The following is a 23,327-nucleotide window of genomic DNA, read 5'->3' on the forward strand; positions in this document are numbered from 1 at the left end:
TGTGAGTCCTTTTCTCCCTTTGAAGAGTTCCTATCAAATAATGAGGGCAAAGCATCTCCAGTGATAAATCCTTGCTCAGCTCTCCTATTGGATTAGGACAAGGCAGTCATTAGGGTGACATGCTGTTGCTCACAGGACTAAGTTCCTTGGTGCTACCAGCTCCTCTCCTCCAGGGAAGCTGGACCTCTGGTGGCTCTGATGAATTTTCTTGCTCTCACTAGTCCTCTGGGTATTTTCCTGGGTCTGTAGGGACAGCTGGATGGCCCAATGACTGGAGCACTAGCCCTATTGAAACTAATGGGACACAGGTCAGTCACTGTCCCTCTTTCCATCTTGCTTCATTCTCAGTGGGAAAAATCCAAGAAAAGGCTGTTATCAATCCCTTTGAATGTGAACAGAATTCTGGTTTTATGCCTGCTGAGTCATTGATCCTTCTACCTTGTCAGCAAATCAAAAGTCACCATATCTTCACAGAGCATCAATTACCTTAGTCACTCCTGCCCTAAGAAGGCTCACCAGTTTTTTAAACTGGAACCAGGCAGGAAATATTGCTCATACTTCTCCGTATAGGAGGATACCAGGAAGGGCAAATTTGAACATATTCTAGGGACTGGGCCCTCACTGGCCCTACTCCCATTACAAATACTTCCTCTTTAGATAATTAATTACTCGTTACACCCAATCTTTCAACAGGCTTAGGAAAGATAGCACAGGGGCCTCTGTGGACTACTTGAACTACTGCATATTTACTGGATATCATATACAGTTAATATCTATGTGACCTTTCTTTTGGATTTGGTGATAATAAGATAGTAACAATAACTGGCAAGCTCTGTGCCAAGCACTTTACAAATATCATCTCAATTAATCCTCACAATAGCCCCAGAAGCTGGGTGCTCCTGTTATCCACATTTAACAGATGAAGAAGTAGAGGCAGGGAGCTGTCAAATGACTTGCTCAAGGTCACATGGCTAATAAATGTCAGAAGCAGAATTTGAACTCAGATCTTCCCGAATCCAAGCCCACCACTTTGCTCACTGTACTACTTGTCTCTCCTTTAGGATAGCTGGGTCTGGTGACCTTGGTGAAAAGCTGAGAAATTCCTGAAAATTCTGATAAGGAAACAGATTGGTGAAATACTGGGAGGCGATGAGATTTGAGCACAGGAACAGAAATTTCTAACATTGCCTATTTTGCACAACATTGCCTAACATTGACTTCTTTTTGCAATAGGGCTATTTTTTTATTGGTGAAGGTGCAAAGGACTCTCCTTGTTGGTGAAGCCCTAATAAGGCAAGGCAGAGTTGGTAAGAGATGAGAAAGCTTCAGTTTTCAGCCCTATTCCCCTTTGGTACCATTCAAGGTCAGTTCCCTTTGTGATTTGCCAGTCTTCAAATTGTTTCAGGGGCTTCTGGAGTCTACTTCTGAAGGCTGAAGGAAAAGTCCCTGGGAAGATACGGGAGGAGCTGGCAGTCTCTAGCAGGCTCCTATTTTCCTAAGTTTCCCCTTGGGTGATATCAGGGGCCTTCTCTTGGTTGAGTGGATCCCCTCCCTCCCCATGGGAGCACTCCACCACCTTGATTTGTCTTGTTTTGTAGGCCTTTTCTGATTCCTGCTTGATTTGGATCAATGGGTTTCTTTGCTATTCTCTTTGTGTGTTAATGTGGAACACACACATAGTGGAAAAGAAGTCAAGCCTTTCTAGAGCTTGGAGTCCTTCCCCTCCCCAAAGTGCTTTGAAGGTGCATGGAAGACCTTCATACCCAGCCTGACAGTATTTATGGGAGCAAGTACACAGAGAGTTCTGGGCCTCTCTCTGAGGTGGCCTCCTAGCAGCAACCTCCTGCCTCTCCTTCTGGCAGGAATTAAAGTTGATCTTGAAGAGGCCCTCTAGCCTCTCCTGGACATTCTATGGCATCACTGCTTCTCTTTGAGCCACATGTGATCTGTGGGCTCTTCTCTGTGCAGGAGGCCCACTCCTCTTGGCTTTTGAAAGGGAATCTCTGCTGGCTACACGGGGGCCAGTGAGTTGGTCGCCGCCTCGGACAGACTGAGTCTCTTTGCTGAGAATTGACTTGCTGACTCTGAGAATTGGATTCCTGGTTCTTGTGCTACACAGAAGGGGTTTTACTTTTTTCCAGACGCAGGAAACAGAGAAGCGTGTGGAAGTGGAGGCTTCTTTTCTGCCGTGGTGATGGAAAGAAGCGCACTTTCTGAACTAAACACCTGTATTCCAAGCAGTTTATTCTCTGCAAGGACAGGGGTGATAGCAGCTGTGGCTTGAGCCTGCACTTGCCACAGTGAGGGTTTACGCAGAAACCATCAGCAGCAGTGATTGGATGAGACCAGGGGCAGAAGTAGTGTAGGACTCAATTGAGTAGAGAGGTCACCTTGCCAGGGGCTGGAGGTCGGCTATTGTGAAACAGGGGAGGAGGGCACCGGCCTCCGCCTGCACGACCCTGCCTTCCTACTTACACACTTTCTGTGTCCACAGCAGGGGCACATCTCCTTCCCTTCCTCCCCCTTCCCCAAATCTCAGCACGCCCACAGGCACTCCCCCCCTTCATTCTGCTGCACTCAGCACTGAGCTCTTGTGCTTTTGACCTTTTCCAAGCACTGAAGAATTGGAATGCTTCCTGGAGGAACATTTAGCTGGCTCTTTTTTTATTTTGCAACCATATTTCACATAATTTCTCTTGCTTAAATTTAGAACTTGGTCAGCAACCACAAAAAACCTCAGCAGCCCTTTAGAGGGATGGGAGTCTGAACAGATGTAGGCTGGGTGCCCCCTGGTGGCCAGAGGAGCTACTGAAGCTTTGGAGGCAGGCTATTCCAAGAAGAGTTCAAAGGTCACACTGGTAGGTACTCAAGTAGAGCTCCTCTTTATGGACAACTCCCATGTTGCACTTCATTAGGATAATAAGTGACACCCCTGCCTTCTTGTGGGCTTAGGGAGAGTCTGCAAGGGAAAGGAGCCAGCTAATGGTACTCTTCATATCTAGCAATAATCTCTCCTGTCAAATGATGATACATTGCATAGGGCCCAATCTCTCTGTTCCGTAAATTTGATAGCACAGAGCTCGGTCCAGAAGAAGTGCTAAACAAATGTTTATTGGGTAAATGATTGGACAAACACAAGATACACAGGGAGTTCTGGAAGATTTGCTAGAGTAGGGATGGGGGCATGTCAATCAATCAGCCAATGAACAGTAATCACTTGCTTTGGTACTGAGCTGTTAGAGTGTGTCAGAGGAATAGGAAAAAGGAAGAGGTTCCAGGTGGGGGCTCAGGCTGAAGGAGAGAAGGAGAAAAGGCCTCAGGCCACGTTATAACTAAGGTTTCCAAGATACGCTCAGTCATCAATAATTTTCTAGGAGCAAGAGTGGTCACGGCGTATCTATTGAGTTTCGATGCTTTCTGATGTGGTTCTTGTTTGCATTGTGGAGGCTGTACACCTTCCTGATGGTAGAACTTGATGGTACCTGGGCCAGGGGTCGTGGCCCTCTGGAGCCCAGAAGGAAATAGCCAAAATTCTGTGTGACCGTATCTGTCATAGAGAAAAAGGAAAGCCCCCTTTCTATATTTCCTGTCTATATCATTTCATTTGTTTGCATGTAGACTGCACCCCCAGTACCTAGTGGAATGCCAGGAACGGGTCGTGTCTTAACTTTGTAAGGGGGGGGGTCTTGGCTCTGACAATGTGTATTCTTGCTCGCTACTCAGCATTTGTGCCCTTCTGAGCTAAGAAAACTTAATTTAAAAAAAATAGCCTCCCTATACTGAATTGTCTTAACATTTAGGTTTAGGAACTGCCAAAAACACTAAATTTCTTCCTAGTATCCAATCATTCTGGAGAGGGATTTAGAACTATGCTCAAAAACTTATCAAACTGTGCATACCCTTTGATCCGCAGTGCTACTACTGGGCTTATATCCCAAAGAGATACTGAAGAAGGGAAAGAGACCCGTACGTGCCAAACTGTTTGTGGCAGGCGTTTTTTTCATGGCAAGGAACTGGAAACTGAGTGGATGCCCATCAGTTGGAGAATGGCTGAATAAATTATAGCATATGAATGTTATGGAATATTATTGTTCTATAAAAAAAGCTTAGCGGGATGATTTCAGAGAGATTTAGAGAGACTTACAGGAACTGATGCTAAATGAAATGAGCAGAATGAAGAGAACACTATACAGCAACAGCAAGGTTATGCCATACTCAATTCTGATGGACCTGATTCTTTCCAACAATGAGATGATGGAGATGAAGAGAGCCATCTACACCCAGAGAGAACTGTGGGAACTGAATGTTCCTATGTTGCTTGCATTTTCTTACTCATTTGCTTTTTTTGATCTGATTTTTCTTGTGCAGCAAGAGAATTGTATAAATATGTTTATACATATTGGATTTAACATATATTTTAACATGTTGAACACATGTTGGATTGCCTGCCATCTAGGGGAGGGGATAAGGGGAAGGAGGAGAAAATCTGAAACACAAGGTTATGCAAGGGTCAATGTCAAATTATCCATGCGTATGTTTTGAAAATAAAAAGCTTTATAAAAAATATAAATATATTTCTTCCTAGTTTTCTAAAGGTGCAGTCATTTTCCATTACATTCCTGCACCCAGGTGTGAAGCCATTCCCCAATCGAATTTGTTTTCAGCTCTTTGCTATAGTTAGCCCATTTCACAGAGTTGTGGAGAGCGGTCCCAGACTCTCACACCCACAAGTTTCCGTTCCTCCTTCCAGGAAGCCCAGCTGGGGAGGAGTTGCTCCATCCTGCCAAGGAACCGACTCGGGGAAATTGGTGGTGAAAAAGACTACAATTCCCAGGAGACCTTCTTCCTAGGACCCTCCCCGAGAAGTTGAGAGCCAATTGGCGGAAGTGAGGAGTGACGGACTTGGTGACCAGTGAGTTCTTTGGGTGGTGCCTGCAGCACCCAATGAACAAAAAGGAGTGGGGTTTGCAGCAGCTGCCCGGTTTTCTGGACCCAAGAAGTGAGGTGGCTGCAGCATGAGAAGGGCCCGCGGAACCGGAGACCGTCGGGGAGGCCGGGACCGGGGCGGGATCGGGTCCAAGGCTGGCGAGGAGAAACTGACATCGCAGCAAACCCGCGGTCTCAAAAATAAGCCGAACTCAGGTGAGGGGCTAGGAAGGAGAAGCCGGTACGGAAGAAGGCCGGTGAAAGGAGAAGCCGACTTGGAGAAAAAAGCCAATGGAAAGACAGGTAATAGGGAATCCGACCAATAGCAATAGCCCAATGGTGGCATTGGAGACCGGGCCCGAGCCGATAGGAGGCGGAGTCAGGGCAAGGGAGGCGGGGCTTGTTGGGAACCTGTCCAATGAGGGTGTGGCCTGTAATTAAGTTCCATTTAATTTAACTAATATTAAGTGCCTACTAAGTGTCGGGCACGAGCAATGCCCTGAGGGTGCAAAGTTAAAAAAAAAAATCCCAAAACTATCCCAGCGTTTTAGGAGTTTAAGATAGATTGAAAAGACAGATCAGTAAAGACATACTGTGTGCCAAATAATTACTAATGACTTGGACAGGAGCGTTCCAAGCATGAGAAACAGCCCTCGGGAGGCTGCTGTGCCAGAATAATATCATGATGGGGGCGGGGCCAGACCTGGACGTTAAGTGTTAACTTTTTTTTTTTTTTAATGTTGATCGCGATTTCAATATAATTGGTTTCCTTTATAATCTTATGTTTTTTATTTTATATAATAAAGAATATTCCGAGGAGGGGATCCACAAACCACTGCACACTAGAGGTTGCAGGACCCCCTTGGAAACCGGCAGAAAAAGGCCAAAAAGGGATCCAGGGCACTGACAACCTTTGGCATGGATAGCTGCGGACTGGGGGGGCTTAGAGGTTGGTCTTAGTGAAGATTGAACTTGCAAGGACCAGAGACGCGTCCGCTGCTGCGTGAGGGAGAGTGTGGGGCTGCTGGGAGAGGCTTGAGCAGGACCTGTCCGACGAGGGTGGTCCTGGCCCGGGAGCACCCCGGGCAGCCAGGCTCAGGAGAAGATCTGCCCCTCGGGCTTGGAATGAATGCTGGCTCTCCTCCAAGGCTCCGGCCGTCCTGGATTCTCCTTGCTGCCCAATTCATTTGTGATGGCTGGGCACACATTTTTATTGTTTGCCGGAAGCCTAGAAAGTGTTAAGGGGGGATGTGTTTAGTTAAACAGTTTTACTTCCAGGAGCAGGGGGAGGAAGTTTGTCCGTCAGGAAAGCTCCGGTCCTGGGAATCTTGGGGGAGACCGGAGAGAAGCCGAGCTCCCTGCCCGCCCTCAGGTTGTCGGAGACTGGTTTGGCCGGGATGGAGATAATGACAGATTCCCGGGCCGCTGTCTTGCAGCCGAGGAGGATGAGAGGCCATGCAGAGGGATCTGGTAACTGTTCTGAGCGCTCATGCGGCTCCTGTCTCCGCAGAATCCTGGAGAAGGCAGAAGCTGCTGCAGATCCATGAAGCCCTGAGCCAGGACCCGGTCGATGTGGAGTTACTACGAAAGGCTGCCCAAAGCCGAGGGGGCCTCCTCAGCGACCAGGTCCGGAGGAAGGTCTGGCCCCGGCTTCTGGGCCTCAGCCCCTATGACCTGCCTCCCCATCCAGGTGTGAGAGCGGGGTGTGAAGGGGAGGCGGAGAGAAATGGGAGGGAAACAGAAGGCAGCCCTACTTCCCCCCACATCTCTCACCTTCCAGTGCTACACTCACATGTCGCTAATGTCTGGAGGGAACTGTGGCAGCCTCTGGGCATGAAGACAGGGGAGAGCTCTAAGGCACTTCAGGAATCTCTAGTCCAACCCATTTCCCGACTCAGCTGAGCGGGAATCTTTGGAATTCAGTTTCCTTTTCTCTAAAATCAGGAGGCGGACTAGATGGACTGTGAAACTGGAGGATCAGAATATTAGAATGAGAAGAGTCCCAGACTAAAAGATGGAGGACATGAGTGCATATCCAAGTGCTGCCGACTTACTCTGCTTCTCCATGCAGCTTTTTTGGGCCTCCTAGCTCGCCTCTGTAAAGTGAAGGGGTTATATCTGGCGACTTCTGGGTGCCTTTTAGTTCTAATCTGTAACATTGTGATCAACTTCTGTGAGGATCTCCAGTAATGGGGAATTCCTTATCTCCAAATACAGAGCATCCGCCTTTAGGACAGCTCAAAGTGTACAATTTTCTTCTGCTAGCCAGTCAAAATTTGCCCTTCTGTCTCCTCTGGCCCCTGTTCTAGTCCTAATAGAGGGCATTCAAAAGTCATAGTGTAGTTTTACATTTTGAGAACACACTTCACAGAGTAGTAGAAAAATTCAGGAGAAACCTAGGTCTAAATCTTACCTCTTTTTTTTTTTTTAGAAGCTTGGTTTCTTCATTTGTAAAATGGAGACTAGAAAAAAAAATCTACATAGCGAGAAAAAGAATTGTATAGAAGATTTAGAAATACTGAAGTTCAAGTCTAAGGAGTGCAAAACTCTTAAATTACACAATTAAAGCACAAAATTGATCTTCATCAATGGAGGTAGTTTCCATACTGGTAGTTCCTGGCAGAAAGAAAGGATGAAAAAAAACCATTAAGCACCTACTATGTGCCAGGCACCATTTACAAATGTCATCTCATTTAATCCTCACAACATCTGTGGGAGGTAGGTGCTATTATCATCCCCATTTTACAGTTGAGGAAAATGAAGCAGATAGAGGTTAAATGATTTTCCCAGATGAGAGGGAGCTATTAAGTATTTGAGGCAGAACTCAGGTCTTCCAACTCCACTGAGCTACCTTCTTTCTAGCTATAGCAATAAAATCATATAAAGATCCAGGAGAGTGAATGTGTGCTTGTGTGTGTGTGTATGTGTTGTGTCTGAACCTGTGACATGTAGATGGATGGATAGATTTGGACAGAGAAAAATAGTACTGCACAGGATGTTAGGAGAAAATAAAAATAAAAAAGCATCTAATGTGCTTTCTAAATCTTAAGGCCCTCTGCAAGTATCAGTTGTCACTGTTATTACCGTAACCAGGTTATTAGTTGTGGAACCATCTCAGGAAAGAGGAATTAGATTTTCTCTGTTGGACTTCAAAGAGTAATGCAACCATCAGGATCTCTAAAACTCTGAGCTCAACCACAAGGCCCAACGCAATATCACCTTGTCTCATTATGTCTCTACTCAAGAGTTTATTCTGAGAAGTCTGGGAAGATAGCTCATGTAACTCATGACTAAGTCTCTGTAGACATAGATAAAAGTATTGTCCTCCCTCCCCACCTCCTCAGACCTGATACAAGCACTCAAGGTAACCTGCATTTATTAGTTATGAGATGGCCTTTATTTCAAGCCTCAGAAAATACATAGGAAGCTCACGAAGGACTCCTAATAACCCATAAGCATTCAATATTATGCTCTTCCATTTCCAGTGGTACCTTTGGTTTCTTAGGTTCTTATATAGACTTTATCATGGATAACACCATGAACTCAGTATCACCTTAGTCTCGGAGGGGAAATGCATTTAGTGCTGTTAGATGAGCAACCCTCTTCCCATTGGTTCTATACTATTTGAAAAACTCATACCTTGGGAGCAATATTATCCCAAGACATAGTTAGATTTTATATAGCACTTTAAAGTTGGCAAAAGCACTTTACAAAGATTATGTCATATGATCACCAGATACCTTTATCAAGTTTTCTTGTAGAGGATTTTCTGATAGATTTGGTATCTCATATACTAACTAGAATTCTTGGCTTTGATGCAGACTTCCACTGAGAAATACTATGTGTATGGAGCTAAATTTCTAATGTGAAGAGATAATTTCCCGACCTAGGTTTTAACCAGCTTCTAGTTGGATACTTGTAGAGAACTGGCCAATCATGAGTTCCATATATACGCTGTCTTCCTGAGAAAACTACTGTACGTATGTGTCCTGTCTCTTAGGCAAAGGTATCAAATTCCAGGCTTCAGAATTCTAAGGGAAGCCACAACTAAATAAAATGTAATTAGTTAACAAAATAAATACAATTGATGTTAACTTGTGGTTTTCTAGTTTTCTAGTCAGCTGATTTCCATTTTTTATTTGGGTTTGATATTACTCCTTTAGACTGTGGGATAGTGAAGTTATCTATGATAATAATCATGAAAGGGATGAAGGTTATCTGTGATACCTGGAGAGCTGCAGTTAAATGAAAGAGTAGCTGAGAGTTTGGAACTCCCCTCCAGGGTGTACCATCTTTGCATGTGATCCTTTTGTCTTTCCTTTATTTGTCCTTGGCTGAGAGAAAAGTTGGCTGATAAGGAACTTTGAAAAACGTCTCTGGCCAGAGATGGTCATTTTTTGGTTGGGGGCAATTAGTTCCCTAAGACTGGGCCCATTCTCTCTGAGTCAAAGGCTTGGGAGGGTGTGGCATTACATTACCCTTTGGAGCCCAAAAGAAAATAACCCCCCCTTCCCTATGACAGTATCACAGGGCTAAGAATCCGGAGACCTGAAGTTTCTGATTTTAGCTACCTGTGTGACCTTAGGCAAGACATCCCTCCTGGTATCCTTGTTTTTTTAATCTGTAAAATGAGGGTGTTGGATGTATTGATTTTGAAGTTTGACCACAGCTCTAAATCTTATGATTTTTAAGTACTTGAAGAAGTGATGAGATTATTTCCTCTTCTCCTAGCCCTTCAATATCATGTATTCAACTCTGCTAATTGGCGATGGGAGGGATAAGGGGGGTGGGGCGGATGGGAGGACTTGAAAACTCAGGGCCTTGGAGGAGGGAAGGCCCTCTGACCCTGAACGCCAGACATCCCCACCTTTTCCTTCCCACAGGCCGAAGCTTGCTCCAGGATCATAGAGACTATCACCAGGTGCAGATGGATGTGGAGCGCTCCCTGGCCCACTTTCCCCGGGGTGAGGTGCCTGGCTTGGGCTGGGGACAAAGGTGGCCAGGGGGTAAGGGAGGAATTGGGCTCAGGGAGTCAGGGAGGTGCACAACAAAGAGCCCTTGGTTTGGAATCCCATGGACCTAAGTTCAAGGTTTTTTTGAAGAACCCCTGAGGCTTTCATCAAGTCACTTTACCTCCTGTTCCTCATTCAGCCAAAGAAGGGTTTGGATTAGATGGGGGGAAGGAACCCAGAGCGGGCCCCAGGACGGGACATGGCGATGACCGCCTCTGTGGCATTGTGTCTGGGCAGGGATGCGCCCTGAGCAGAGGGCAGTGCTCCAGGAGCAGCTGGTGGCCGTGATCCTGGCTGTGCTGAGCTCCCGGCCAGAGCTGCACTATTACCAGGGCTACCACGAGGTGGCGCTGGCCCTGCTGCTGGTGCTGGGGCCCCGGGCGGCCGCCGCCCTGCTGGACCAGCTCTCCATGCACCACCTAAGGTACACAGGGAATACGGGGCCTGGCGGGGCCAAGAGCCTCCTAGGGTCCTCCCGCCCGAGCCTGGGGATGGGGTGACTCTTCTTGCATCAAGGGCCATGGCAGCGCCCCAATGTCACCGCGGAGGAACTGCAGGGAGGTCCAGTCGGGTAGCGACCCTCTGATGCCTCTGATTCCCGTCAGGGACTTCATGGATCCCACAATGGACAACACCTGGCACATCCTGAACTACCTGCTGCCTCTGCTGGCCCGCGAGAGTCCTCAGCTACACAGCTTCATGGAGAGGTTGTTAGTGCATCCTTGAGCCTTGGGCAGGGGGAAAGGGATTGGGGGACCAGAGGGCTGTGGGCAGATCAAGCATGACCTGAGACCTGTCGGGGGGGTCAAGGGGCAGTGGGGCCCAAAGGCTGTGCAGGGGAGAGAGGTTACTAGGAGAGCGGGATGGGAAGGTGCTCGCCTAAGGCTCCAGCCTGTTGGTGCCAGGGCCGAGGTGGGAACAGTCTTTGCCCTAAGCTGGCTGCTGACCTGGTTTGGCCACGTGCTGCCCGAGCCCACCCATGTGCTGCGTCTCATGGACTTCTTCCTGGCTTCCCATCCTCTCATGCCTGTCTATGTGGCCGCTGCGGTACGCACTGATCGTGGCTGGTCGGGCTGGGGAGGAGGGAGGCTTGGGATCAGAGTTGTACCCTGGGTTCTCTGTGGGCCTGGATGATGGGGAGGAATAATATACTGGGGGGTGGTCCTGGTGGGGGAAGTGGGGTGCAGGGCCTAACTCGGACCATGCTACTACCTGTTATCTCCAGGTGGTTTTATACCGGGAGCCAGAGGTCTTAGCATGTCCCTGTGATATGCCAAGCCTGCACCAGCTGCTATCTCGCCTGCCCCAGCCCTTGCCCACTGAGTCTCTCCTGGCACAGGCCCTGAACCTCTTTACCCGACATCCCCATTCCCAACTAGCCCAGGAGACTGCCATGAGGACCCATAGCAGGTAACCTACTATAAGCTGGGTGCTAGAGCTTGGGAGAGATCCCCAGGAGAATGGGGGATGGTGAGGCTCTTGGTGGTGGTGGTGGGAATGGTGAGGCTTTTGGCGGGGAGGAAGGGGGGCCTGCCAGGGAATGCAGAAATGGAATGAGGAGGAGGCTGGTCAGGGAACGTCCATAATCCCAACTCAAGATGTATCATTGCTTTCCCTACCCCATCCTCCCCTTCCATTTCCCCCCAGCTTATCCATTGAAGGCTCCTTCACAGCTCTCCGAGCAGCCTCAGCACATCAGCGGCCTGACTGGGTCTTACAGAAGCAGCGGCAACAGCCAGGGTGCCAGAAGGCTTCAGGGAGTCAGGCTGGGCCCAGCACCCTGGTGAAAGCAGCAGTATGGGGTCTCTCAGCCACATTAGGGGCAGCAGCCCTGGCTGTCACACAGACTGCATTGGGCTGGGGCCCTGAAGTTCTCTGGAAGATCTTCTAGATAGACTCATGTCCCATTGTGACCACAGTTGACCCCCAGACAGTGGACTAGCTATTATTGGACTGAGCACAGCTCAGATAGCCATAGCTGGACTGGTCAATCATGAAAGCCCTGGCTACTGTACCCAGCTGGACAGAAGGACCTAAAGAGATGGCTGGGAAGGGAAGGTCAGACTTTATTCCTTCCTTCTCTCCTTGACTATGCCCCTTTCCCAACCCCTCTATCGCCCCCCCACACACAAGGAAAGAGTCACTGGACAAGGCTCATCTGCAGACACTGCTGGGGGACAGAAGTGAGGAGACCTTTGTCTGGACCATTTTATCCATCCGTTTCCTTGGGGCAAAGATGAGCCATCATGATTTTGTTATCCGGACCAATAAATTCATCACAGCCTGGCTCCCTAGAACCCAGGGAGTTCGTTGTTTTTATCTCTGGGCCAAAGCAACACAGATAGGCCTGGGAGAGTGGAGGGATTTATCAGTGACTTTCTGCCTCCCCCAGCACCTAGAAACTGGACATGGGAATCGTGGGGCCTGACTTTTCCATCCCTCCTCCAGGCCTGGGAATTGAGATAAAATGGACACACTGACAATCTCCCAGACAGAAAGACATCAGACCCACAGAGTCTGGAAAAAGAAGCTAAAAGAGGTCTGACAAATTGAGGTGCAAGTTGAAAGGCAGATTAAAGAGAAAGGCGGTGTCAGAATCCTAGGGAGGAGGAGCCCAGAGATGGAGGCAAATACATAAGAAGGAGAGGTAGAAAGATACAGACTCCAGAAGGAAAGTGACAGACAGAGCGCCACTAGGAGCTAGAATATGAAACTCAAGCAGGTCTCTAGCTGCCCTCCCTCCCAAAGGACCTGCTTGCCCTTAGAGTAGGGGACCCCAGTGTCGGAACACTACCAGATGGTAGGAAATCAAGTCTCAGGAACAGAAGCAGTTCTATCAAGAGTCGCGTTTATTCTCCTCTTGGAGGTGCGGTGCTCCGGGGAGCTGGTGCTATTGTGCTTAGGAAGGAGGTCTGTCCGTCCGTCCGTCTGTCCGGCCGGCCCCAAGCCCCCCGGGCCGCAGCCCCAAAAGCGGGGCATGAGGAGGAGTCAGGCGGAGGGGGAGAGGGGGACGGCCCACGTAAAAATCCCAGCCTGTCGGGGCAGGGCAGGGGGAGTATATACAAGGAAAGGGGAAGGGAAGGGAGTCATGTGCTGCAGAGGGGAACAGGGGGAGGGCACAGCTGCCCTGTCCCCTCACAGCCCTAGCTCTCCCACTCACGCTGGGTGGCCCCGGGGCCTGTTGCAGTCAGTACAAAAACAGAGGTGCTACCTATACACGTTCCTTCTACCTGAATTTGCTAAGGTGGGATATTGTGCTGATTCAGAGATGGGGACTTGGGAAGGGAAGAGAAGGTGGGACCCATGGCTTTCCACGGTAGGACAGGGGGCAAGGCATTTGGGGAAAAGGGGCCCCCGGCCTGGCCCAGCGGCTGTGAGACCTGCTCACTGCTTAGGTAAGTAGGTAGACCATGTGTGTGCAAGCACAGAGGAGGAACACAGGGGAGGTAGGGAGGGGCCCAGGGAGGTTTGACACGTGTGTGTGTGTGTGTGTGTGTGTGTGTGTGTGTGTGTGTGTGTGTATTGTGTACAATCATGTTTGTGGGACTGTGGTAGTGTGTTCCTGGGCTTGTGTGTGTGTATGTGTGTGTATTCCTGTGTACAACTGAATTGGTGTGCTGTGTAAGACTTGTCTGGGTGTCATACTGGCTGGAAGACTGCCTGGCTGTGTTTGGGTATGGAAAGTGGGTGCGCATCCCCCTTGCTCTGTGTCATTGTGATGGAATGGGATTGGAAGCTCCCTGAGGGCAAGGACCTTATCTTAGCTTCTTTTTATGTCTCCCTTAGCAGCTAATGCAGGCTTAGGCTCTGTGGGATGTTTTATGAAGATAATAAAATCTCGGAGCTGAATGAGCAGTAAATGGAATGAAGTGAACAGTGGACCTTGAAGGAGGTGATCTAGTGAATCCTACCTCCAGCACTTACTAGCTGTGTGAGTTTCTTTACCTGTAAAACTAGTACAATACTTGCAGTACCTACTCCACAAGGTTATTGTGGAGGAACAAGTAAGACAATGTATGTATGTCAAGTACTTTGTAAACCACAAAAAGTTCTAGAAACAGCAGCTCTGATTAGCCCAGCCTGAACTTGAGCTGACATCCTCTCTACGTTATCTCTGGGCAGACTCTTTTTGAAGACCTTTAGTAATAGGCAGCCACTCCCCTTTAGGACGCTTCTAATTTTTAGAAATGTCTTTTTCCTCCTATCAAAGAGAAATCTGCCACTCTATGATTGCAACCCCTTTGCTCCTAATTCTGCCCTCTGGAGCCAAGCACCAGTTGAGTAAATGAATGGATGTATATGTGTATCCACTACCATATATCTGTGCCTATGTATATGGTAGTAATTGGTGGAGAGGGTTATGATGGGGTGTGTGTGAGGGGAGAGAATGTTGTGATTGTGTTCTGCTATACAATTGTGTCCCTGGGTGTATCATGGAATGATGGGTGAACCTAAGGCAGAGGAGCGGAGGTTCCTGCACTCCCCCAAACCCTCCTTCTGGGGTTCCTAGAGTTGGAAACCTCATCTCTCAAAGAAGTTGGGTGATGGCTATGTATGTTATGGGGTGTGTGTGTGAGGGGGTTAAATCTGTATTAATATTCAATTCTGTTTCTGAATCTTTATTTTTCTATTTCTATGTGTTTTTCTCTCCTGTCTCTATGTCTCTGCATACCTCTGTGTCTGTCTTCCTTGGGTCTCCATATAGCTCAGTGTTGCATCATTACAGAATTTCAGGCCTGGAAGAGACCTCAATAACCATCTAGTCCAATCCATTACTGAAAAAAGAATCCTTGTCCTCTATCTGGATCTAGGATCAAAGGATCACTGAACATCAGAGCTAGAAGGGTCCTTTTACGCCGTCTAATACAATCCCTTCCCTTTATAGAGGAGAAAACGGAAGCCCAGTTGCTCAAGGTCATACCCAGGACTGACAAGAATAGGAGTACAGCCAGCCCCATTCTCCTGATTTGCTGTACTCATTCTATTACACACTACAGCGCCCCTTGGGTGGCTTTGCGAAGAGTAGGAAAGCTGTTGCCCAGCCATCTTCTCCTTTCATCTCTTCGGGATTCTTTCCCATCCTTCTGACTCACTTTCTCTTTACCGTCTGGAAGGAGTGGATTCCTCCCTGCCCCTTGAATTTCTCAAACCTCTTTCTGGCCTTTATTGTCCCGATATTCTGACTAGAAAAGAGGAAGATACATATGCATCACCCTCTCAAGCGACTGAAAGCTCTGTGAAGGGTCATTTTCCAATTCTCAGCATAGAGCAAGGGGCTTAACTCTTTATTGAGTGGTAATTTTTTTTGTCTCTTGCTATATTTTTGCATGTTTTCTGCATCCTTGTTTCTCAGTCCTTAAGACCCCGTCCATTTCCGTCTCCGTGTGTGTGTGTGTGTGTGTGTGTGTGTGTGTGTGTGTGTCCTCCGCCTCTCTCCCCAATCTGGGGTCTGTCCCTTGGTGGTCGCCTCCCCCGCCGCCGCCGGGCCAGCCGAGGGGGCCTTAGTTGGGGCCAGGGCAAGGGATTATTGGAAGGGTGGGATGGGTAGAGAAAGTCTGCGCGTATGGCCCCCGCCCACCTCGCGCAGTGTCCCTGATATCGGCGCGGGGCGGGGCCTGGGGCGGGGCTTGGGGAAGAGGGAAGTGGGGGGGTACCTGATTCTCTGTAACACTAGAGGCGGCGGCAGCTTCGCATGCAGTGCGCATTATTGCTCTATAGTCGGTATCGGACTATCTAAGGGGAGGAAAAGGGGAGGGGAAGGAAGAAGGAAGGGAGAAAGAGGAGCAAGGGGCGGGGCAGCCCCGGGGAAGGGAGGGCGGGGCTGCATGCAGTGACGTCACAACGGCGGCGGCCAATGGGGTGGGGCCCTGGGGGGGCGGGGTCGCCGCCGAGGCTTTGGCATAGACGGGCGAAAATTGGCAACTGAGTGGGAGGTGGGTAAGGTGGGGCGTGAATGGGGGTGGAGTGGGGTGGGAGAAATCTATGTAAGGAGGTGAAGGTGGAGCTCCGAGGAGGGACCGGGCTGACGGACGGAACTCCGAGATGAAAGTAAAGACCTGGGAAGGAGTGGAGCGTGTGGGGAGGACTTCTAAGAGGGGCGGAGCTCCGATGACGAGAGAGTGCATGTGGGGAAAAGAGCTGCCAGAGGGGCGGAGCTCCGAGGAGACGGGGGGGGGGGGGAAGGTGGGGGGTGTCTATCTTAGGAGGTGGGGGCGAGAAAGTTCTTGCCGGAACTTTCTCTTAGAAAAGCCCAGGGCGTGGGCCGGGACTGCCCGACCCGAGTGCAATCCATTCTTCAACAAACATAAATAACAAATAAATTAACCCGACGCGCTAGAGACGCCCCCCTGAACCCCCAGGGCTTTACCCGCAAGGCGAATACTGAGAGGTGATGGGGGAGGGGGGGTGTGGGCGAGGTGAGCGTCACTATTACAATTTGCCCCGCCTCCCCCAGGGACATTTAATGCCTAGGGGGCTGGGGCTGGAAGGGGTGGGAGGAACCTAGGGCTGGGGAAGGTCGGATAAGTCCATGCGATCCGATATGCGTCATTATTATTCGTTATGGGGAGCAGGGACGGGGGACCCAGGTAGCTGGGCCGGAAGAGTTCGGATTTGGCGGGCGGAGGCAGGGCTGAGGTGGAGGAAAGGGAGGACGTGGTCCGAACTGACCCCTTCCAAGTCTGAGCTAGGGAGATGAGGGGAGGGGGCTTCCCAGTCCTCATCTCCCCTCCCCCAATCCCTAGAGAACTGTGGGGAGATTGCCCTCTTGCCTGTCTCTCGACCTCCCTGGGGCTCCACCAAGGGGAGGCTTTCCCAGGGGTCCTGCAATCACCCCAGAGCCTGCAGGCAGAGGGGGCCGGTCCCTGGTATTCAGCCTTAAGGAACCTAGGGGACTGGGAAAACCCCAAAGGTCCTGTGACCCTAGAAAGAGCCGCCACTCCCCTCCTCCAGCTATGCAAGGCCCCGAGGGAGGACAGGGCCCTGTGACCCTATTGCTGGGAAATTAGATGGTGGGATGGGATGTCCCTAGCCCCCAGCCTGTGAGGGGTCCTTATTGGAGAGGGCAAGAGGCAGGGCGCCGCCGCCTCGGTAGCCTATTGCTTAAAGGAGGTGGACGGCGGCACCAAACCCAGTATCCCTTTATCCCCGTCAGCCAGTAAAGGCCTAAGGTGGCTGAGGGCAGGGCTGTCTCCAAGACCCTATCACTGAGGTGGGGGTGACACTTCCCCAGCCTAGGGGCCTTCAGACGGGAGAGGCTTCCCTATTGCCGAAAGAAGTAAAGGACACCCACATCCATTACCCAGCCTGGGGCTTCTTTTAGGAGACAAGCCAGGACCTTTCCAGGGAAATCCTGCTGCTGAATGGTGGGTACGCCTCTTACCCAGGTCCCATCCCTAGTCTGCCCTACAATGAGGACTGAAGGGAGGGGAGGTCACCTATTGGGACCCTGTGGCTGAGTAATGAGGGGCTCCCCTTCTCCAGCCCAGGTCTCGAAAGAGGAAGCTAGTTGAGATCAAGGCAAGCCGCCTTCCCTATGGCCCTATCATTGAGAAGATGCGGGGGAGGGGACCCTTTTCCTAACCGGGGTCCTAAAGGTGGGGGGAACAGAGACTTTGCCTTCACCTTCCCAGGGGACCCTATTGCTGAGTAGTAGGGACAAAATCCTCCTCACCCATTTTCCCCAAAGTGGGGGGGAAGAGGAGAGAGAGGTCGCCTTGGGGGTTCCCCTTCCCCAGTCAAGGGCCCCAAAGAGGGGAGACAGACATGAAGACAGAGAAGAGGTTGCCTTGAGGGGAAGTGCGCCCTCCCCAGCCTGGGGTCCAGAAGCTGGGACAGGGGCAAGGCCACCTTTCCCTTCCTCAGGGACCCTATTGCTGAATAGTGGAGGGTGCTCCCTCCCTAGCCTGGGGCCCAGAAAAGGGGGCCAGAACGGAGGCCATCTTTTCCGGGGACCCTATTGCTGATCAATTGGGAACACCTCTCTCCTCCCAATGCCTTCCAGCCAGATGCCTGGAAAGGATCAGAGGATAAACCGCCTTCCTCTTCCCAAGGGAGGGGAGCCCTATTGCGCTGAGGACGGGGGAGGACCCCAGCTCTCCCCTCCCAGGACCCTATTGCTGCCGGAGGGATGAAGGGAGGATGGAGCTCCGGGAACGCCCTCCTCATGCCCTAAGCGGGCTGAGAGGAGGCGGGCCGTGCACTGAGGAGGACGCCGAGGGGGGGGCGGGGCCGGGCGTAGTCGGGGGGCTGATGGTCCCTCCCCCATTTCCCTCCGCAGCTCCCCCTCCGGTGCTGCCGCCCTTAAAGCAGGCGGACTCGTAGTGTTTGTTGAGATAGGATTTGAGGGCGAAGGCCTTGTGGCAGCGCTTGCACTGGAAGTGCTTAAAGGCCGAGTGCGTTTGCATGTGCGCGCGCAAGTTAGAGCGGTCAGCGAACGCTTTACCGCAGTGCGCGCAGCCGAAGGGCTTCTCACCAGTGTGCGAGCGCATGTGGCCCTGCAACAGCCAGGGCCGGGAGAAGGCCTTGCCGCACACACCGCACTTGTGGCGCAGATCGTGCGTGAGCAGGTGCATGGCCATGGCTGGCATGGACACGTACACCTTGCCGCACGTGGGACAGCGGCGCGCCAACTTGCTGTCCAGGCTGCGGTGCGTCTGCTTGTGCCGGCTCAGATTAGACGACGTGGCGTACGTCTTGCCGCAGTCGCTGCACGCGTGCCGGCCAGAGCGCGCCTCGGACCCCGGCCCCGCCCCGCCCGCCTGCTGACCCCGCCCCCCAGACCCCGCCCCACTCCCGGCTCCTCCTCCTGCTCCTGCACCGCTACCGCCGTCGGGTCCGCCTTGGGCCGAGGCTGCGCTGGCGCCCTTACGGCGAGATCGCCCGTCGGTAATGAAAAAGGAGTCTGCAGCGTACCCCTCGCTGACAGCCGCATCCCCGTTGATGTAGCCTCCTGCAGCCGTAGCCAGCTCGGGTCGCGGGGTGGGCGGTGGGGCCGAAGCGGCGGGCGGGCCCAGCTCTCCGCGCACGGCCGCTGCGTACATAGGCTCCTGGGACGGGCCCTTGAGCAGGGATGCATCTGAGTCTGCGGCATCGTACACGGTGGGGGCGATGTAGTCACTGAGGTATCCTGCTGGGGGCAGGGAGAGGCAGGAAGCCACGAAAGGGAGAGACAGACACGAGACAGAGGGGGAAGAAGACAGTGAGATGGAACGACAAGTAGAAACAGGTGGAGGAGGGGAGAGAAGGAGCACGGAGAAAGATGGAGAGGGGACCGATGGGAGAGAAAGTAAAAGGACACGGATACGGAGGCAGGGAGGCGGCCGAGAGGATTGTATGGAAGCAGTGACAGAAAGGGGACGGGAGAGTACACGGGGACAGACACACACACAGAGACCCCGGGAGTGGGGGCAGGGGGTGAGAGAACAAAGAGGGATCCGAAGCGGGAGTCACAGCGAGGTGGATGGAGATAGGATAGAAGCGACAAGGGGACACCAGAAGAGACATAGACACAAGGTGATACAGAAAGGAGAGAGGAGGCAAGAGGAGGAAAGAGATGAGAAGGGGACTGACCAAATCTAGGCCCCTCCCTTTCCCCCCCCATTCACTTCCCCCGGGGGGAGCAGCTGTGCAGTAATGATTCCCCCTTCAACCGGTCCCCCCATCCAATCCAAGGGGGCCTCAAGGTCGGGGGAGAGGGTAGGGAGGGTTGTGGTTGGGAGACTCCTATCTCTTCCTTTTCTATCCTTTTTCCTCTCCCTCTTCTTCCTTCACCCTGCTCCCTTCCCTTCCCTCCTCCCCCCTCCTCCCTCCCTCTCTCCCTCCCTCCCTCCCTCTCTGGGTTCTCCCCACTTCAGCAGTTTTGCCTGATTATGCAACACACTGCAGACGGCTGCTGCCTCCTCCTCCTCCAGGCATCAGCAGTGGCAGCTGCACAAAGCCCTGACTGTGGCCCCTGTGGTACCCCCGTCCCTGATGCCTAGCCCTCCCCTAGTCCCCATCCACTGGCCTCTTCCACCCACTCACCCTAGGGCCAGGGGGGAGCTGAGGTGTTTGGGCCAAGTAAGGTTAAGGAGAGGTGGGATAAGGAGGGTGGGTGGGAAGAGAGAAGAGTGGCACAGTCACACTGCCACACACACATGGCATCATGCAGGCCACATGCCGTGTCCCTCAGAGTCGCCCACAGAACACACAGATAACGTCAAGCATCGATTTGGTGTCACAGCACAGCCGCACCCACAATCATTAAGCACATGTAGTCGCCCACTCATCCTGGGTCATGGTTAGTGTGATTGGCATGGGGTCAGCCGAGAAATCACACGTACTGTCTCATACTCATAGGCTCACACAGATGGTCACCCGTGTTCTTATACATAATCACCATCGTAGTCACAGAGGGCCACGTGTTCTCCCATAGCCACATACATAGACAGGGTCAAATATGGTCGCACGAAGATGGAGACACTGTCAGTCAAAGTCAATCCTGTCTCACACATACAGGATCACCTGTGGTGATGCATCCTTGTATATGAGATAACACATACCCACAACCACACACACAGGGTCACAGACATGGTCACATGCACACTTGAGGTCACACAGGGTCACAAGCACATATTTGGGATTATACATTGTCACAGAATTACACATGCAGGTCCATACACATGGTCACACAAGTAATATCTTAGGCACAGTCTATTCTCTCCCTGGCCTAGATCTAACAGTTGTCCTTGAACTTGTGTACCCTTAAACAAAGAGGCAGCTCTCATTTACCACAGACCCCTTTCTCCTCCCAGTCCCAGATGTCCTCAACTTCCCTACTGGGCTCCCAGACCCTGCTCTCCACTCTTCTGCAGCCTCACATGTCCAGATGCAGCTTGCACAGTGATCAGATTCTTCCAGGACACCTCAGAGACATCTCAGCTCAGGCTCATTCTTCTATGAAGTCTAATACCTAAGCATCCACAGACACCTACTGCCCCTTCTGTCCTTGTTTCCCCCATGTCCTGATGGGGAGGGTCTGGGTTGCTTGTGTGACCATGTGTGTGTTTCTGTGCATGTCCATGCATGTCAATGTGTTTGTCCCAGCTGTGTGTGTGTTTACCTCCCCCATCCTCACCTTCCAGGCCCTGGTTTCTAACTGCAGTTCCTATTCCTCATCCCTGTGGCCTCAGTCCATTCCTGCCCCCAAACCTGGTCTGTTTTTGGTCCCTATTCCAGTCCTCTGCAACCAAGTTCCCTTTTTCAACCCTTTCATCCTTCTGCAGTCTTTGGCTTGCCCCATCCTCCTCCTGCTGCTGCTGTGGTTACAGTCTCTGGTGCCTATAGCCTTAGAACTCCCTGCACCTTGGATTCTCAGCTCTCCAACCACATCTCAGCCGCAGAATTTTTGATCTCCCCTTAACCCCTCATACTTCTGAATAATACCCCCCCACCCTTGACTCATCATGCTCTGCCCCTCTAGCGTCCTTATTCCCCTATTCTAGTTAGCTATATCTCAGTGCCCTAGAGACCCTGGCCCTATCTTTGGTCCCCTATGGAAATAAATAGTTAAAGCCCCCCCCCACTATATCCAAGGGTTATAAAGACTCATAGCCTTGCTCTATGGGGCTCCCAGAGTCCCGGCCTCATATTTCATCACTCTCAGTTTAGATCCCTGGAGCCCTGACCCCCATATCTGATAACCCCAACTCCTACCCCCCCCTCTTATCAGCACCTACGTGGCTCACGCCCTAGTCCAGGGAGCCCTGTGCCTCAACTTCCCGTACCCCACAGCCCTAAGCTCCCCCACATAGTGGTTCCTTTAAACTCCAGCTTCCCATATCCCCAGTCATTTGGCCCCCCTCACCTTTCTCTGGCAGCCGGGTTCCGAGGTCGCTCCGTGCCCGGCCATAGGGGCCCTCCAAGTCAGAAGAGGAGAACGCATCAAGTTTGACCTTTTTGACCAGGAAAGATCTGGGCATGGTTCCTGCGGGGCTGTGGGGCCTCTGCGGGGCCAGAGGAAGGAGGGCGGCCCGGGCTAGGGCCTGGGCCGGGCGCGAGGGGGCTGCGGCCGCCGCGGATCCCCCTCACCATCCGCGGGGCGGTGGCCGCGGGCCAGGCAGAGCTGGGGGGCTCGTCTTCTTACACAGCGTCCAGTGGCTCCCTTCGGCCTCAGCTCCTCGCCAGGCCGCCGTGGCGCGCGCCGCCGCCTCCTCCTCTCCTCCTCCTCCTCTTTCTCTCCTCCTCCTACTACTTCTCTCCTCTCCTTCTCTCCTCCTCCTTCTCTCCTTCTTTCCCCCTCCTTCCTTCCTCCCCTTTCTCCTTCCGTCCCAGCCCTCGGACAGGAGTGTATGTATGGGGGGGGGTCGGCTTTGCCCCCAGGTCTCCTCCCAGGCCCGGCCCCGGCCCCCCCGGGGCCCCGCCGCCGCGGCGGGCGGGCGGAGCGACGGTCCCTCAGTGGCCCCCCATAGCCCCGTGGGGCTCCGCGCGGCCGGGGCCGGGGTTGGGGCCGGGGCGGGCGGGCGCACGCTGCGCCTTTCAGCACCACGGCCAGCACCCGGCTCCGAGTCTCTAGCTGGGGCTGAGGCTGGGGCTGGGCCCGGGGGCTGCGGGCAGCCTGGGCTTTATTGTTCTGCCGGCGGAGCGGGCGGGGGGCTGAGGGAGGGGGCTGAGGGGCGGGGGCGGGGCTCGGCGCTCGGACAGCTCCCGCCGCCCGCGATCGCCTCAGTCTGCCTCTGCCTCGGTCTCTGCCTCTGGCCGGGGCCCGGCCGCTCACTTATAAAGCTGGAAAGGGAGGGGGAGTAGGGGGATACGGCGGAGGCGGGGCTGGGCTCCCCTCTTCCCCTCCCCCGGGGGCTTCCCCTTCAGCAAAGCGAGTTCTGGGCTTGAGAAAGAAGAGAAAGGGGGGGGTGGTCCTGATCTCCCCCGGAGGTTCTACAGATAAGAATACCCAGGCATTTGGGAGCCCTGCCTGCCCTCGGAGTCAGGGTCCTTGCTTCCCCTCCCCCTGGGCTGCGGGTCTCGGAGGCCCCGTGTCCGCGGGGGCGGAAGGGGGGGGGTGATGCTGAGGCAGCGGGACTGCATTGGGGCCAACGCGGCGCCCTCTGCCGCAGTCTCCCCCCCACCCCACCCCCCGCCTCATTCTCGTCCGCTCTGGCCTCCAAGAAGCCTTGGACACCTCTCTCCCTGCCTCAGGTTGGAGGAATTTTCCAGCCTCCCTTCTCCTTCCCCCGGTAAAGATTGAGACTTTTTTCTCTATTCATTATTATTTTTTTTATTATCTTTCAAAGTAATATTTTACTCGCCCGCCCGCTCTAAAGCCATACTGAGCTGGAGGCCTGGAACCAAGGGGACAACACCCTCTCCCCCGCCCCCCACCCGCCCCATTAACGTCTCTCAGTCCCGAACTTT

At 52.4% G+C, this 23,327-nt stretch overlaps 2 protein-coding genes across 4 annotated transcripts; one reads left to right on the forward strand and one right to left on the reverse strand.

The window, feature by feature from the left end:
- The first annotated feature begins 4,919 nt into the window (after window positions 1-4,919).
- On the forward strand, window positions 4,920-12,235 carry LOC141539782 (TBC1 domain family member 20-like). 2 transcript variants are annotated; one of them, XM_074263043.1, is made up of 8 exons: window positions 4,920-5,142; window positions 6,437-6,616; window positions 9,810-9,890; window positions 10,176-10,362; window positions 10,544-10,645; window positions 10,844-10,985; window positions 11,164-11,348; window positions 11,586-12,235. In XM_074263043.1, exons 1-8 carry the CDS (start codon window positions 5,016-5,018, stop codon window positions 11,827-11,829), a joined length of 1,248 nt encoding a protein of 415 aa, XP_074119144.1. In that variant the 5' UTR covers window positions 4,920-5,015; the 3' UTR covers window positions 11,830-12,235. The 2 variants fall into 2 exon arrangements, with proteins under 2 accessions (XP_074119144.1, XP_074119135.1); XM_074263034.1 differs by having other exon boundaries at window positions 4,921-5,229.
- Window positions 5,692-22,667, reverse strand: SCRT1 (scratch family transcriptional repressor 1). 2 transcript variants are annotated; one of them, XM_074263057.1, is made up of 3 exons: window positions 21,784-22,667; window positions 7,340-19,068; window positions 5,692-7,237 (listed from the first exon to the last, which is right to left on the reverse strand). In XM_074263057.1, the coding sequence occupies exons 1-2, from the start codon at window positions 21,896-21,898 to the stop codon at window positions 18,101-18,103; spliced, it is 1,083 nt and encodes a 360-aa protein (XP_074119158.1). In that variant the 5' UTR covers window positions 21,899-22,667; the 3' UTR covers window positions 5,692-7,237; window positions 7,340-18,100. The 2 variants fall into 2 exon arrangements, with proteins under 2 accessions (XP_074119158.1, XP_074119166.1); XM_074263065.1 differs by lacking the exon at window positions 5,692-7,237 and having other exon boundaries at window positions 12,799-19,065; window positions 21,784-22,264.
- Between the last annotated feature and the right edge of the window lie 660 nt (window positions 22,668-23,327).

This window comes from Sminthopsis crassicaudata, chromosome 1 (genome assembly GCF_048593235.1).
Source record: "Sminthopsis crassicaudata isolate SCR6 chromosome 1, ASM4859323v1, whole genome shotgun sequence".
In the NCBI taxonomy this organism is placed as follows: domain Eukaryota; kingdom Metazoa; phylum Chordata; class Mammalia; order Dasyuromorphia; family Dasyuridae; genus Sminthopsis; species Sminthopsis crassicaudata.

Excerpts from the sequence above, each read along its gene's own strand:
- SCRT1 (XM_074263057.1), bottom strand. The coding sequence starts at position 21,898 with ATGCCCAGATCTTTCCTGGTCAAAAAGGTCAAACTTGATGCGTTCTCC. Across the intron at positions 19,069-21,783 it reads AACCCGGCTGCCAGAGAAAG|CAGGATACCTCAGTGACTAC; the intron begins GTGAGGGGGGCC and ends CCCTGCCCCCAG.
- LOC141539782 (XM_074263034.1), top strand. The coding sequence starts at position 5,016 with ATGAGAAGGGCCCGCGGAACCGGAGACCGTCGGGGAGGCCGGGACCGG. Across the intron at positions 10,646-10,843 it reads CTACACAGCTTCATGGAGAG|GGCCGAGGTGGGAACAGTCT; the intron begins GTTGTTAGTGCA and ends TGTTGGTGCCAG. Across the intron at positions 10,986-11,163 it reads CTGTCTATGTGGCCGCTGCG|GTGGTTTTATACCGGGAGCC; the intron begins GTACGCACTGAT and ends TGTTATCTCCAG.